At 33.7% G+C, this 17,616-nt stretch overlaps 1 protein-coding gene across 2 annotated transcripts in view; it reads right to left on the reverse strand.

The window, feature by feature from the left end:
• Positions 1-17,616, reverse strand: part of MFSD8 (major facilitator superfamily domain containing 8) — a 47,681-nt gene that overhangs the window by 12,312 nt on the left and 17,753 nt on the right. For both annotated transcript variants that reach the window (XM_036922945.2, XM_036922946.2), the window contains 6 exons: positions 12,509-12,749; positions 11,561-11,674; positions 9,580-9,724; positions 8,803-8,858; positions 4,686-4,794; positions 2,491-2,625 (listed from right to left, as the gene is read on the reverse strand). In XM_036922945.2, coding sequence (XP_036778840.2) covers positions 2,491-2,625; positions 4,686-4,794; positions 8,803-8,858; positions 9,580-9,724; positions 11,561-11,674; positions 12,509-12,749 — 800 coding nt within the window. The remainder of the gene's footprint in view (positions 1-2,490; positions 2,626-4,685; positions 4,795-8,802; positions 8,859-9,579; positions 9,725-11,560; positions 11,675-12,508; positions 12,750-17,616) is intronic.

A 17,616-nucleotide genomic window follows, 5' to 3' on the forward strand; every position in this document is an offset into this window, starting at 1 on the left:
AACTCTTAGAAGAAAATTAAAGCAAAACTCTCTTGAATATAAACATGAGCAATTTCTTCATGAACTTATCTCCCCGGGCAAGGGAAACAAAAGCAAAAATGAACAAGTAGGACTCAAGTGGGACTACATCAAAGTAAAAAGCTTCTGTACAGCAAAGGAAACCATCAACAGAACAAAAAGGCATCCTACAGTATGGGAAAATATACTCATAAAAAATGACACATCTGATAAGGGGTTGCCATCCAAAATATACAAAGAGCTCATGCACCTCAACAAACAAAAAACAACGCAATTAAGAAATGGGCAGAGGATCTGAACAGACACTTCTCTAAAGAAGAAATTCAGATAGCCGTCAGGCACATGAAAAGATGCTCCACATCACTAATCATCAGAGAAATGCAAATTAAAACCACAATGGAACTATTTGTTCCACACCTCACCACAGTTAGGATGGCCAACATCCAAAAGACAAACAACAACAAATGTTGACGAGGTTGTGGAGAAAGGGGAATTCTCTACACTGCTGGTGGGAATGTAAATTAGTTCAGCCATTGTGGAAAGCAGTATGGAGGTTCCTCAAAAAGCTCAAAATAGAAATACCATTTGACCCAGGAATCCCACTTCTAGTAATTTACCCTAAGAATGCAGCAGCCCAGTTTGAAAAAGACAGATGCACCCCTATGTTTATCGCAGCACTATTTACAATAGCCAAGAAATGGAAGCAACCTAAGTGTCCATCAGTAGATGAATGGATAAAGAAGATGTGGTACATATACACAATGGAATATTATTCAGCCATAAGAAGAAAACAAATCCTACCATTTGCAACAACATGGATGGAGCTAGAGGGTATTATGCTCAGTGAAATAAGCCAGGTGGAGAAAGACAAATACCAAATGATTTCACTCATATGTGGAGTATAAGAACAAAGAAAAAACTGAAGGAACAAAACAGCAGCAGAATCACAGAACCCAAGAATGGACTAACAGTTGCCAAAGGGAAAGGGGCTGGGGAGGGTGGGTGGGAAGGGAGGGGTAAGGGGAATAAGGGCATTACGATTGGCACACATTATGTAGCGGTGGGGCGGGGCACGGGGAAGGCAGTATAGCACAGAGAAGACAAGGGGTGATTCTATAGCATCTTACTATGCTGATGGACAGTGACTGTAATGGGGTCTGTGGTGGGTACTTGATAATGGAGGGAATCTAATAACCACAATACTTTTCATGTAAGTACATATTAATGATATAAAAAAAATAGCACTAGACCCAGGAATTCTACCCTAGGAATTTACCCTAAGAATGCAGCTGCCCAGTTTGAAAAAAACATATGCACCCCTACGTTTATCGCAGCACTATTTACAATAGCCAAGATATGGAAGCAACCTACGTGTCCATCAATAGATGAATAGATAAAGAAGATATGATACATATACACAACAGAATATTATTCAGCCATAAGAAGAAAACAAATCCTACCATTTGCAACAACATGGATGGAGCTAGAGCGTATTATGCTCAGTGAAATAAACCAAGCAGAGAAAGACAAGTATCAAATGATTTCATTCATGTGTGGAGTATAAGAACAAAGCAAAAACTGAAGGAACAAAACAGCAGCAGACTCACAGAATCCAAGAATGGACTAACAGTTACCAAAGGGAAAGGGCCTAGGGAGGATGGGTGGGATGGGGAAGATAAGGGGAAAAAGGGGCATTATGATTAGCACACATAATGTAGTGGGGGCGGGGGGCACAGGGAAGTCAGTGTAGCACAGAGAAGACAAGTAGTAATTCTATAACATCTTACTACACTTATGGGCAGTGACTGTAATGGAATATGTGGTGGGGACTTGATAATGGGGGAATCTAGTAACCAAAATGTTGCTCCCGTAATTGTATATTAATGATACCAAAATTAAAAATAATAGCTGAAGGAACAAAATAGCAGTAGACTCACAGACTCCAAGAAAGGACTAGTGGTTACCAAAGGGGAGTGGTGGGGAGGGAGGGAGGGGGATGGGTATTGTGGGGTATCAGGATTTGTGCACATGGTGTGTGTGGGATCACTGGGAAGACAGTGTAGCTCAGAGAAGACAAATAGGGACTCTGTGGCATCTTACTACACTGATGGACAGTGACTGCGATGGGGTATAGAGTGGGACTCGATAATAACCACATTGTTTTTCTTGTTAAACCTTCATAAGAGTGTATATCAATGATACCTTAATAAAAGAAACGTAACACGCAAAAGATACATTAGAAGACAATTATTTACTTTGTTAAATAACTTGTTTTACCAACGAATATGCCATATGTTAGAAATATGATCCCTTAATGTATTTTAAATGTTTGCAAAACTTCAAGAACTAAAACTAATCCATAATGAAAGAAAAGACTTAAATTATTTTACTAACACATACATCTACATTGTTAGCTGTTTCATGTTTCACTTCAAGAAATTAAACTTGAAACAAGCCAGACATATAACTTACTTTTTGGAAAGTAATTTAATCCCCATGAAAACAATAACTGCTTCAACTCCAAGAGCAGCCAGTATTATTCCATCATATAACACGGCTTGCTCTCGAGTCCAGGCATACATATCCATTGTTAACGGAGTAACGATGCTAAGAAAAATAAAAAATAAATTATTGTTTTACTTAAATTTCAGTCATTGTTACTTAAAGTTGAAATAGAAGCTTAAATAATTATACTGACTCATTCAAGAATTGGCATCCTTTTAACAATGACACCAGATCTACATAAACAAAAATTTTAATACATTTTAAGCACATTTTTTCCATGCATGAGCTAGTATGTTTGGCTATTTGTGTTTTTATTTTTTAATATTGATCTTAATTATATAAGTAATACATCCATATTGCCAAAGTTTGTAAAACAGGAAAAGGAAATGAACCGACCATATTTCCTACCATTCTCATTTAAGTGAATAATCATGGTTATGTTTTGGTTTAAATTTGTCTCTTTTCAGTGAAATAATGGATAAAACCTTCTGAGATTTTTTTCTTTTCCTCAGTCTCTTTTACTATCTTTGAATATGTTTATTTTTCTCCACACCTTTGAACATTGTTCTTCCTTTATGTGACCACCTGTCTCCTTCTTTGCCAAGCTTCTTTTCCTACTTTTTATCTCCATCTGTTTACTGGCTTCAAAGTGGAAGTGTAATATATTTAAAATATTCATTCTTTAAAACAATGAATGAAGAAAAGAACATCTCTATTTTTTATTTTAAAATCAGATAAGCTGATGTAGAAAATAGTTTTGTGGTTTCTTAATAAGCTAAATATGGAATTACTGCATGATTCCACAGTTTCACTTCTGGGTACATAACCAAAAGAACAGGAAGCAAGGATTCAGATACTTGTACTTGAATGTTCAGAGCAGAATCACAGCATTAGTCATAATGGCCAAAAGGTGGAAATAACCCAAATGTCCGTCAACAGATGAATGGATAAACAAATTTGTTATATACATACAATGTTATATTACTCAGACATAAAAAGGTGTGAAATTCTGACACATGCTATAATGTGGGTAAGCCTTGAAAATATCATGCTAGATGAAATGAGCAAGACTGGAAAGGAAAAATGTTTGATCCCAGTTATGTGAAGTTCCTAGAACAGGAAATTCATAGAGAGAAAAAAGAAGACCAAAGGTAACAGGAGCTGGGTGAAGGCAAATGGAGACTTATTATTTAATGGGTGTAGAGCTTCTCTTTGGAATGAAAAAAATGTTCTGGAAATAGATGGTGGTGATGGCTGCACAATATTTTGAATGTACTTAATGCCACTGAATTGTAAAATTAAAAATAGTTAAAAGGGCAAACTTTGTTATCTTTATTATACCACAATTTAAAAAATGCCCCAAAACTCAGATAAGTTGAAACTTTTCATACATCTCAGTAATTCAAAAAATAAAATAACAACAAACTTATATGCATGCTCATTACAAATGTTACAATGTATTGATAAGGGAACAAACCAAGTTGTGAAACGATACTATCATGTATTCTATGTTGGTTTAATAGATACACACTAATACTTAAGAGTTGTATAGAAAGAATGTTTGAAAACATACACACTGAAGTATTAGTGGTTACCTCCAGGGAAAGGAGTGGATATGGAAATACAGTAGTAGTGTTTGGAATATTTATGAGTACACTATTTTAATAATATAATGGAAAGGTATTTTGAAAATAAAAAGCCACATGATAACTAAGATCAACAAAACCTACAAAAGACAGAGATCTTATAATATACTAGTTTTTTCAGGATTAGGGCTTAAATACAATTAAAAATGCCAGACTGAACCCTTTATACATAAGTAGGTATTTATAAGTTTTAATTTGAATTAAACCAAGACACCAATTAAAGTTTTAAAATTGTATTTATCATAAATATATCAAATATTTATATCATAAAATTATCAAAAACTCAAAGGCAAGGGTGAAAGACTAGTGAAACAGGTTGCTTTATAAGAAGATTTCAGACAGAGAATTAAGTATATTCAAGTTAAAAAGAATAAAATTTATACACATTTTCACATCATGAGAATAATATGCCTTACATGAAGTTTTTGAGAACATTTATATATCTGATTAATAATGCATTATGAAATACAGGTTATTTACATAATCTAATTTAGATGAATACAAAAGAAAACTTACGTTTCAAAAAGTGCAAAGATAAATAGAACGACAAAAAACAGAACATTGGTGGCCACAACAGCAACTTGATCGATATATCCTTGGGGAACCTGAACTTCTTCTGTACTTGCTTTAGTAAACAGGAGAAAAATTATATTACTTACACATTATTTTTCTTATGACACTAAAATAACATAGAAATTATATGTAGCAAATTCTATGACTTAACATTTAAAATCACTTTTAGGCTTCAAAGCAGTTTAAAAGAATTTAATATAACAATTTATATGACAGAAATCATTTTAAATGGCATATAAAAGTTAAGTGAATTTTCTTCCTAGGAGATATACTTAAATTCTGTTATCCACAGGAAATACTCAGATTTTCTATATGGTGTCTCTCAATCCAAAATAGGAATGTATTTCATAGAATTCTATAAAATGATCTCATACTAAATAAACTTGCTTTAAATTTCAGTTGTTATTTTTTCTACCATACAAAAATCCTAAATTCATGAGGATTTCACGAAGATCTCAAATAATTTATTAAATCAGCTCTCAGTTATGATTTACTTCAATGATTATGTATTTTGAATTTCAGTGTTATGTAAAATTAGTATTAGTAAATATCCTTATGTTACCACATTTTTAAAAAAAGTCTTTGTGTTACCATTTATATTTTTGCAAAGAAATGTATTTTGTAAAGAACCACCAAGATTTAAGGTGGTTTTATAAATTAGGGGGCAAAATGACTCTATTTACTTATCTTGAAATATAGTGAATTTACACAATATAAGCTATTTCCTGGTATAACTTAGAGGTGTGAAGTCATAAACATCTCCTTATATATATTCATCAAACTATTTTATAGTTTACTCACTTATTCAGAGTAAATCAGGAAAGGAATACAAGACTGTGTTCATTTATGAGTATCTTTACATGTATGTATATCATTAGGAGGGGTTTAGGGGGTGGCCTTTCTCAGACACACTAACTTTCTATAATTTTTTTCATAACATTTCCTGCCTTTTTATATCTCAGGATTCCTAAGGAGGAGTTCCTTCTCCAATAATAAAGAAGATCTGAAACAGTCTGCTATACTTGGGGGCAGTTAAGAATCTTAGACACTCAATACAGGGTTATGACCTCTCTTTCTAATCACACAAAGAAAACTGGTCACCTTTATCCAGATCCCCTTCCAAGATGGACTCTGGTCCTTGTGGGCCTTTTATAATTTTGGATAGACTCCCTGATTCTCAGTCACCACCTAGAAGCCAGTCTTTACTCATTCGAATCAAATAGGAACATTGCCCCAAATTAGACTGGTTTTTTCTTCCTATGTGGTTAGTGTCCTGCAGTCTCCACCCAGGGCTGGCTTCAGTGGAGAAGCTCAGAAATCCTAGACTGTGGGGACTCACCAGGTATCATAATTATAAGAGTTTTAAGAAAATACCTTATTGATTCAAATACTATATAATTAGAAATCATAATCCTATCCCTTAATAACATCTTTAGTAAGCGGGAAAAAACCTGACACATTTTATCTAAACATTTACTGAAATTTAAAAATGATTTTTGTTGTATGAAAATTATTCTGAAGTACCTAGAGAGCTTATGAAAGCAAAGTCTCACCTTTCTAAACTCTCATTTGTGCTTTAGAGCAGTGCTCTCCAATAGAACTCAGATGTAGTGGAAATGTTCTTTCTCCAAGCTTTTCAATAGTTAGTCACTAGTCACATATACCCACAGCTGAACACTTGAAATGTAGCTAGTGTTGACTGAGTAATTTCTTAAATGTGATTTAAATTTAAATAGCCAAATGTAGCTATCCTACTGATCAATATAGTTCTAGATCTTTGCTTCTCAAAGTGTTGTTTGTAAACCAGCAGCATCAGTTCATATGGTGTAGCTTGTTATAAATGTAGGTTCCTAAAATCTCACTAGGTTTGCCAGATTTAGTAAATAGAAATATAGGTTACCCAGTTAAATTTAAATTTGAGATAAATAATAACTTTGTTACATGCAATACTAGAAATTTAAGTATAAATTACATGAAATATTTAGGATGTATTTATACTAAAAACTTATTTGTTGTCTATCTGAAAGCCAAATTTAACTGGCTGGGAACATTCCCCCAAATTATTCAAATTTATCCTGTGTTTTACCTGGCAAACTACTTAGGCCTCACCCCAGGCCTACTGAATCATAATCTGCATTGTAACAAGTTTCCCAGGGGCTTCCTAAGGGCATGCAAGTCAATGAAGCCCTGACCATATTGTTTTCCCTTTCAGCTTTCTGAAGGATTTTGCTTCTGTCTCTTTCTTTTCTCAGCAGCTTAACCTCACACTCTTTAACTTGTTCATCTCCTTTACCTAATAAGTCAATTTACCCACAGCTGGCATTTCCTCACCTCCCTCCCTCCCTTCCTCCTTTTCTTCCTTTCCTTCTTTTATTTTGAAAAAGTTCAACCATCTCCTTATATATACATCCCCTAGATTTAACAATATTTTGCTACACTTATTTCATCTACCCAACCTCTCCTCCTTTCTCTCTGTATTGCTGTAGTGTTGTTCTTCACTGGGTAACTCCCAAATTTCTCTCTCTTGTTTGATCTCTCATGCCAAAATTACAGATGCCTCTGTAATGTTTTTAGTTGTTATGTACTCAGTTCTAGTGTGTTCAGCTTCAGCCAGTCCTTTCCTAGGCTCTTGTTCTCTTCTATTCTTTCAATGATCTAGAATCAAAATCTGATGTCTTTGACAACTCCCTCTGTTAGGCAGGAAGTCAGAGATAAGTGGAAGCAGAGGTTGGGGTGACCACAAAGAGGTTGAGACTAGGGAGTTGGGACTACCATAGCTTCCACCTATGAGAAAATTCCTAGAAGGAGGACTAAGACCACAGAAACATTCCACAAGCTAGAGTCCAACTGGGCATGCTCCCGGGGAGCCCCAACATAACCTTTACTTATTATAAAGTCATTATAATAAATCTGCATCGCGGTTGAGCACCCCCTTGGTGGGCAATCAGGGAGAATTCTGGGAAAGAGCACTGCAGTAGTAATTAGCTTGACTCATTGCCAACCTGTCAATCAACACTTGTTTGAATAACAATACCGCTCCTAAAAACTCCTTCCAAACCCCATAAAAAGGAACTTTCTTTGAATATTTGGGGCCTTCTGACACTAGGTCAAGGCCTGCTCTATTCCGGAGTGTAGTAATAAGCTTGCTCTTCTACTTTCTTGATTCTGATTTCACTCTGATCTCCCTGTGTCCCTGACGGAGAGTTCATTCCTAACCCCTCTGTTCCTCAGTATTTCCTACCAATCCGTCAAGAATCTTGATTTTTTTCCTTCAGAAACACCTGTCTATCCCTATCCCTTCTCCATTCTTAGTTCAGGCTTCACACATCTAGGTTAGCCTAACATAGAATCTGATTATTGTCATAATTCTCCTTTGTTCAAAAACTTACTAAATCTCATCACTTTGCTCTACACACTACTACTTTTAACTTTACCTTCCACTAGTTTTACCTAGAAATTTAAATAAAATGGCTATGAAAATACTTGGTTAAACAACACTGTGCCTTTTCTACAATTTTACAAGCTACTTGAGGGTAAGGATTAAATTGCATTCTTTTGTATGGGGGGATACTCTCTATGGCGGCCATAATTGATACTAAAATAACAATTTTTTTATTATTATCAATTAGGTACCTACTTATGAGTCAGAGAAAGATGAAAATATGTACTTGTAGAGTATACAAAAGAATAAAAATGCAAAAGAGAAACTGAGTCCCATGATTTAGGGAACAAAGAAATGATTAAAACATAAAAGATACATTGGGTAGCGAAGTTCCTGAAATCATTCCAAAGAACTTAAAGGTTTTAGGATATTGGCTTTTTGAAAACAAGATGAAGTTATTTTTAGCAATGGTGCCAATCATGAAAACAGAAATACTGACATAGGTATGCTTTTTTTTTTAAAAAAAAAATCATTTTACATGACTTTCAACTTTGAACATCTTCTCCCAATTACCCACTATATTATCCTTAGAAGCAAAAGCCAAGTAAAATACCAGATAAAATTATTAGAAATACTTTGACAATATAACAGTAATTTAGTCAAACAAGTTAATTGTACCTTTCTCAAAATTGGTATTTTTACATTGCCTTCCTGAGTCATCCACACGATGCTCTCTTAAAAACATAAATATCATATCCATGAAAAACAGTATAATAGATAAATGGCTTAAATTTATTACTAGCCTTCTATATTTTTCACATTCTGATATAGTTTCTTTTACTGGCTTCTGAGTAATGAAATTATTACCAATGAGATATAACCAATAAAATTTCAAAGATATAAGTAAATATTTTATCATATAAAATGAAAAATAATACTCAATTCATCTAAAAGCACACATGATCTTCCTTAATCATACTTGAAGTTTTAAACATTAGTTGAAACGTTTAGTGTTTTTAAACATTAGTTATAAATATTTTTGGACTCTTGAATAAAGTATTTTAAAGAAATACAAAGTAAAAAACCATCTGTAGTTTAATAAGTTTCTTCCATTATATGAGATATGTATACAAGTAACTTTTGTATGTAAGATTGATACTAATTATTAATCTACTTAAAATGTTGCTTTCATGCTATTCCCCTACTTAAAAACCTATAGGTAATAAATGAAGACCAAACTTTTGAATCTTCAAAGACTTTATAATCTGTTCTCATTTATCAGAATGTCTATTATTTCAGTTATATGTACTACATATGTTAGCTGACCAAAAAATATGAATACAACTATAGACATCAAAAACCAAAAGAGACTTCACAGGAATAATTATCCTTCAATGATGATAATGCTTATTTAATTTCACAATCTATAAAAGGACTTTCATCATTTCTAATTACCTTAATATAGTAAGGATCAAAACGATATTTAAAACTCCCAGGAAGGCGCCAAGTAAAACTGGTGCTGTGTACATGTTTATCTGCAGCTTAATAGTATCCCATGTCACGCCCTTTTCTCCAATGAGTGCAAAACAAGTCTGAAAAACTTAGTAAGTATAAGCAGATGAATTATATTATATAGGAGGAACAAACAGGCTTACCAAAATGTGAAAGACATTTATCATAAAACTGGAAGCAATGTTATGGAATCATCCATCAACACATCATGCATCTCAACAGAGGCAAGAAAATTGGTTGGGGGAGGGAATTTACTCTTCTATATAAAGAATAGATAGTTGCATAGTACATAAAACATATGTAATTGATCTGTGGTTTAAAAATTTTGTGGGATGGAGCTGATTAGGAAAAATGTCTAAAAAGGATCCTTAAGGGGACAATACTGAAAAAAAGTTTGAGAAACACTGATGTACATGCATTCACAAGGATTATATCTTAACTTGTATCTTCTTTTTAAAAAAAAAATCTCCATAAGAAATTTAAATTGTACAGTTTCCTTCATAAATCAATTATAAAAGCAACCCATTTCATTATAAGAAAATGTCACAGTTTAAGTCTGTATTTTAAAATATTACTGTGTATATGGTATTTAAATTATATACATTTAATATTTTAAATTTGGATCGGTGGCAAAATCAGATTGGAAGAGTACTGGCTTGCTCCCCTGATTTAGATTCTGATCTTGGCTCTCCCAATAACTGACACATAAGCCTAGGGTGAGGATGAAGCTAGACACGGCACCTAGGACACTTAGGAGAACATCTAGCATAGGAGACACTCGGTACGTGGTAGTGCTTACTGATGCTGTTTATGGAAATTGCTTATTACTAGAAAAGTCATCTAATCTTTTCAGGCCTATATTTATTCATTTATAATACAAAATGTTTAAAAGAGATCATCTTTAAAGTACATTTTAGGGGATCAAGGTACTAACTGAGAACCTAAGTCTATACCAGGTATTGCACTGTATATGGCACAGTGATAAATATATAGGAAAGAGTGGTAAATAAAAAAGACCCAGGCTCTGTCCTCACATATTTTATAATATGGCAGTAGATCCAATTATTCTACCTTGTGCTTACATATTAATCTGAAGTACTAAATGGAAATGTTAGATTTTGGTTTATGACCAATTAGATTCTCTTCAGTTGAGCTTTTTCCTGGCTAACTAGGAGGCAGTAGTGGAAACTGTGGTGAAGATGGGGTGTCAGTGATGAAGTAAACTGAGTTGAATTCCAACTGATGATATCATAACTGCAATATTCAAAGCATGACCAATTATATGGTTTTTCAGTGTTATTCTAGGCATAAAAATTACTAATTTTTCTACTCAGCAAAAAAATATTTGGCCTTAGGGAAGTATTAAATCTCACTACTATTTGATTATACTCAGCTAATGGATGGACTTTGGAGAGGAAGAAAATACTAAGTCTTTTTAAAACTTGTTTTCTTCAAACTTAGAAAAGTCACAAAGGTAGGGCAAAGGGCAAAAGGGTAAAGAACCTCCAATAACTTTCCTCAAATCCTTCAGTCAAAAGAATTGTTTCTAACAAACAGAAAAAGAAAGTAAACTCCAGCAGAGATGTCAAGTTAAGTGATTATTTCACAGGACATACCATTTGGAATCAGTTAGGTCTGAACCTCAGATTTCCCACTTACTATCCTATCCGACTGACCTTGGATAATTTCCTCAGATTCTTCACGCCTTGGTGTCCTGCTCTGTAGAATGGGGCTAATAGCACTTACTTTAGAGGACTTGAGTTAACACATAAAAGAGCCTAGCCACAGAACCAGATCAAAAAAATATTAGTTTCCTTTCCTTCTCCTGCAGTTAGGTGGCTTTACATGTGGATTTCATTTAAATTTGAACCTCAAAAATTTTCTCAATTCAAATTCAAGTAGTAACAAATGAAAAAATACCTACCTGGACCTAAAATAAAACCTAATGCTTGACATGCACTTGTGTTTGCCATGGCACTAGTTCTTTCCTGAAGGGAAGTGGCACCAGCAATATATGATCTAATAACTGCTACGTTTCCTAAGAAACAATACAATAATCCAAAGTAAGAGAAAATACCCTTTAGTTTATAAAATTCAACTTAATTTGGCTTTATACAGAAGAAATATTAATCTATAACATAGTCACTCCTTCTTCTTTGTGATCATATATATTTAAGTAAATGAATTAATGGAAAATATTACTTTCAGTAATATGAAAACACAGTTAAAGATTTGAATGAATAAAAAAGTGGCACTACAGGAATAAATGTTAAACTTTTTTTATCATTAAATACTGAGAAAGGGCTAAGTGACTGTCCTAATACTGATTGCCACAACTATTTGTAAAAAAAAGATATTATAAACTGCATGCTTAGAGCTGTATTATAAGAAACAGAAAAAGAAACCCACAAACAATTTTTAAACAATTTATTGAGCACTCTTTATGTTTACGAGACTCTGCTAAGGGCCACAGAATATTTTTTAAAGTCATAAACTGTGTCTACTTACAAAATGTTTACTATCTGGATGGTGATATAGAATGAAAACAGTGCAAAGGAATATATAAGCAAGTGCCAGAGACATGCGGGAGAAGGGAAAGATGCATTAAGGGTAGGGTAGCTTTAGAAGGCTTCATGGAAGATGCAGAATTTGAACTGAATCTTGAAGGATGAAAAATGATGGGAACAGAAGAGAGAAACCATAGGTAATGGGAAGATTACTAGCAAAGGCAAAGTGGCAGGAAAGATTTGTCTGCTTGCAATGAGACGTATATGTTGAACTGTGTGATCTGAGACAAAAGTGGTGACACCAGGTGACAATGGGCCATAAATGCGAGTTTGACACAGCAAACATAAACATACATACATATTACCTGCTCCAAATCCCACCAATCCACGAGCAACCAACATGTAGTATTTATTATGAGAAGCTGGGACGTGGACATATGCATACAGGCAGTTGGCTGCCACCGAAATGAAGATGGAGACAACAAGAGGTTCTTTTCTTGGTCTATAGTTAGACCACAAACCAAATATAGGTGAAGCTACCATTTGGCCAAGACTAAATGAAGCAATAACCCAGCCCAAAAAACTTGCATCAGCTGTATGATCAATCTGCAGAAAAAAGTACAATACTTTAAGAATTGTTATCAAAGAAAATAAAAGTTTAAAAACCTAAAGACGTTTTTCTGACCATGGAACATTTTCTATTAAAAATATTAAAATAACAATTATAACATGTAAGTTTTATAACACTATTGTTTATATAGTAAGGGATTCAAACTTTTGACATTACAATTAAATGTGTTAATAATTCACTGTACACAAGAAAAAATGGTTGAGAAGCTTCATCTTTTAGAATGATTATGGAAAATTCGGATTCATAAAAATCTTTTTTAAAAGATAATCACATTATGTACATAGCAATAACATCATGAGAAATAATATGCCATTCTTACAAAGCAAATACAATTAGACTATACTGCTCCATAAGCTAAACTGCCATTACCACTGTAAATGTTCTTTTTGACTGGGCACAACAGTCAAATTCCTAAAAAAGACAATAAAAACACAAAGCTGAAAGACAATTCTCTTCTTAAATCTATTACTAATTCTTCCTTTCAACATATGTAACTCAGCATTCTACCGCTTACAGAGGGTTTATATATCATGGTGAATCCTGAGAGGAAAATCAAATGATTAAAATCCAGAAAATAGAAGTTTAGCTTGCAAAAGGGACTATGGAATGAATCACAGATTTTCTTTTAATATATGGCAGGCTATACAATTATTAGGAAAAAATAAGGACATTAAATTTTAGGAAGTAACTTTAAACACACAGGTTAAGTGGTAAAACATCTTAAACAACACTATGGCTCTTTCTCTTCTAAAGATATTTTTAAATAGCTTAAAATGGGAATATTTAGGTTCATTTTTGTTTGGGGGGATGAGAAATAAGAGTAAACAGGTATATTGATACATAATACTTAAAGTTATAGCCTTAAATATTTTTAGGCACTCTGATTTTATTCTCTACCCATATTACCTTTGGCTCCTTTTGTTCTCTCTATTAAAATATAAAATAATTTCACAGCATATGAATTTTAAAATTAATTTTCAAGAAAGCAATGAAAACTCAATTTTATTTTAAACATATAATGGTTTGAAAACAAAAGAATTATAGTATCTTCTCAGGATATCAATTGATCAGAGTCACGTGTCTGTTTCATGGACAGAAGTAAACTGACTCTCAGGGATGGCTCTAACAACATTAACAATATTTGGTACAGACCAATGGAAACTTTTATTTTAACTGCATATTATCCTTTACAGTGACCAGAAAACCTAAATCTGCTGGAATTCTTCTAGAATTGTAACAGGTAAGTAAAATGATTTGGGATATATATGTCCTCCACAACAACAGAAGGTGTCACTTCAGTCACTGCACTGTGCTGGCAGGGGTCTCTCTCTTACAATCATAACTGCGTCTCATTTCTGGTCCTCTGGCCAACTCTGAGGATCTCTATCATGCTGTTTTCAGGATGCAATCTAAACTACCTTTAGGAAAAACTAGCTCACAAGGTGAACACTAACTCTCCTCTCTAACCTCATCTAACCTCATCTCTCTGCACTCTCCTTCCCTCCAGTTCTAACTTGCAACCAGGTAAAACTATCTGAAGTTTCCAAAATGAGACAAGTTTTTTGCCTGCAGGTCTTTGCACAGGTTTACTGCCCCTCCCACAGGCAATGCTTTCCTAACCTCCTGCTCCCTGGCAGCCACTGTTTCTTCAGGTGGCCAACTTTTGCAGGCCATCAGAGTTCAGCTCACATGGAACTGATTTGGGAAAGTCTTCCAGGATCTCTTTAATCTGGATTAGCAATCTCTCTCTCTCTCTCTCTCTCTCTTTCTCATACACATAAACACCATACTTTTAGACCTTTACCACCTTTATCTACTTATATGGTAATTATCTGTAAACTTGTTCGGTTTTGCACATATCAGGGGAAGTTGAATCCATATCTTCTCTAAGAAAAACAACCCCAAAGTGTATAAAACGAAATTCCAAAACATTCTCTAAATATGTTAATAATGTTGACAAAGTCAAAATTCTAGAAATCTTAATGCTTTCCTATAGGAGTTAAGATATGAATATGGGTATTCCAAGCCTCCCAAATATTCACTTATAGATTATCAATAAACAGTCACTGAGGTCTTCTCTGTAACAAAAACTGTGCTAAGCAATAGGGATATGAAGATAAAGAGACACAGTTCCTGTGATCAAGGAATAATTGATTAAAAAATAATAATAATTAAAAATAGCATGCTTTAATTCTTTACCTGTCAAATGAGGATACCTTCAGAGCTACTAGAATTATTTGAGCCAATATATAGTGTAGTGCTTACAGTAGTCAGCATAAGTATGCACTCAATTAATGTACCTAAACACTATAAAAACTAATATCTTTAAGTATTTTTTAACTATTCTGTCAGTTTTATTATTATGTTTAACTCATGCATGAGTATTTCCACTATCTCCCTGAGCCTATAGAAAAACTTTTCCCAATTCAAAATCTGGGTTTGAGAATATGAGTCTTCTTGGAAACCAACCCCACCTCTGGGCAACACAGTTGATCGCTGTCTGGGCAAGAAGTACAATTCAGACATTGAAAGTAGTGCCAAATTCCTTTCAGACAATTTACTGCTTTGTTTTGTTTTCTGTTTTGGGGGTTTTTATGGCCTAGGTTTTTACGATTCTCCCAGATGGTTTTTACAGTAAGTAATATTTGGCAAAAATAACAAAAGAGATAGTAGCCTTAATTAAGAATTAAAAATTTTAAGGTAGTGGGTAACATAGTACAGTGACTGAGTTAGAATTTGGTTTATAGGCTTGGCTCTGCCATTTTCTAGCTATGTGACCTTGGGCTACCTAACTTCTAAGAGTCTGAGTGTCTTCACCTGTCAAACAAGTGTTAATAATCACCTCACAGGGTTATCAGAAAGATCAAAATATTATTTAAGTGATATTATTCAGCCATAAAAAAAAGAAAGAAATCCTGCTATTTGCAACAATGGATGTATCTAGAGGGCATTATGCTCAGTGAAAGAAGCCAGGTGGAGAAAGACAAATATCATAATATTTCACTTACTTGTGGGGTATAAACACAAAGCAAAACAGAATGAACAAAACAGCATAGACTCTATATAGGTATTGAGAAGTAACTAATAGTTACCATGGGGAAGGTGTTCGAATGGGTGGGGAAAGGGTGAGGAGGATAAAGAGGCACAAAAATTCTCTATCATAATATAAGTTGGTCATGGGGATAGTAGTACAACATGAAGAAAATAACAAATGACTCTGTAACATCTTCCTATGTTGACGGATAATCACTCTAGAGGGGGTGAGGATTTAATAATATAGGTAACTGTTGAACCACTGTACATCTGAAACCAATGTAAGATTGTATATCAATGATACTTCAATTAAAAAAAAAAAGATAATTTAGGTGAAAGCTTACTCTGTGCCTGGCACAAAGTAAACTCAACATTATGATGAAATAAATTGAGAAAATTACTTGATAAGGTTTTGGTGAGAATGTTGTTTTGTAATGCCAAAGAACTAGTTATAAGTTCATGTACTCAATAAATTCATCTTTGAAGAGTTTTCAAACATCCAGATGTGTCTTTTCAAAACTCAACTTACTGTGCTGAGTAGATCTAATTATTGAAAATACCTTCCTTTTGAGAATTTTAAGGTTAAATAGATACAGGGACCACAGGACTCAAGAGATTTGATACATGGAAATATATTTTTGGCAGAAAAGATGTTGCTCCAGACCTGTTAAATATTCTGTTCCAAGTCCAATAACTCTGCCAGTATTGGAAGACTTTATACTGTCCTATGTAGTAATTTCATACAATATAGTTTTTTAAGTAATTTACAAAATAGGAGTGAAAATGTGCACTAAATTAAAAAAATGAAGTTTATATTTTTCTTTTTATATTCCTTTTTGTTCTAGCTCTAAAAGACCTTTTGGACATTTTAAAAGATAGCATTTTCAAGAAGTTTTCTAAAAAATATAAAATGAAATATAAAATGTCAATGAACTTCTTATAGGCATTATGTCTAATCCCTAAATATATCTTCAAATTACATCTAGTATTTATTGTTGAAGCCATCTGACTATCCTAACAATCCTAAGTATACTCTCTGTAAACACAGTTACACTCTCAGGGTAAGTGTTAATGAGAAAGGGACATGGAAACACATAGGAAAACCTTCTAACCCAAACTGAAGTGAGAGACAGTCAAAGAAGGCTTTTCAGAGGAGGTAACATTGGAGCAAAGCCTTCAAGAATGAATTAAAGATAGTGGGGAAGGAAGGTGAAATGGAAAGACAGAGGAAAGGAGAGATGGAGGGAGAGGAGTATTCCAGAAAAAAACAGACAAAAATGTATGAAGACATGAGGAGACTAGTTTCATCTAACTAGGTATATCTAATAAATTATAAGCTATAGATCTAATATGAGCCAAGGCTTAGGATCTAGACTAAAATACATAAACACACACACACAACTTCTGGGGAAAACTAACATGTAAGTAGCAAGTAAGAAAAACACACAGAAGAATTTAAAAACAAAGAGCAAAGCTGTGACAGAGAAATATATGGAAGCTTAAGAGAGGGTTTTAAGAAGCAGGGAGAGAAAAACAATGTCAAATGCGACCCAAATGTCACCTAAAGTAAGGACTGAAAAGTATCTAACTTAAGCAATTAAGTCATTGGCGACCTTAAGAAGACTGATTTCAGGGTAGCAGAGGAGTTAATCAGATTGTAGCAGGTTAAGGAGTAAATAGTAAGTTAGGAAGTACGGAGGAACTTCTTCAACAAATTTAAGTAAAATATTGATATAGATGAATTATGTCTTCAGCCTAAATACAGATTTTTAGCAAGTTCATCCTTTAATTAATTAATTAATTTTTAAA

Source organism: Manis pentadactyla, chromosome 5 (genome assembly GCF_030020395.1).
Source record: "Manis pentadactyla isolate mManPen7 chromosome 5, mManPen7.hap1, whole genome shotgun sequence".
NCBI lineage: Eukaryota > Metazoa > Chordata > Mammalia > Pholidota > Manidae > Manis > Manis pentadactyla.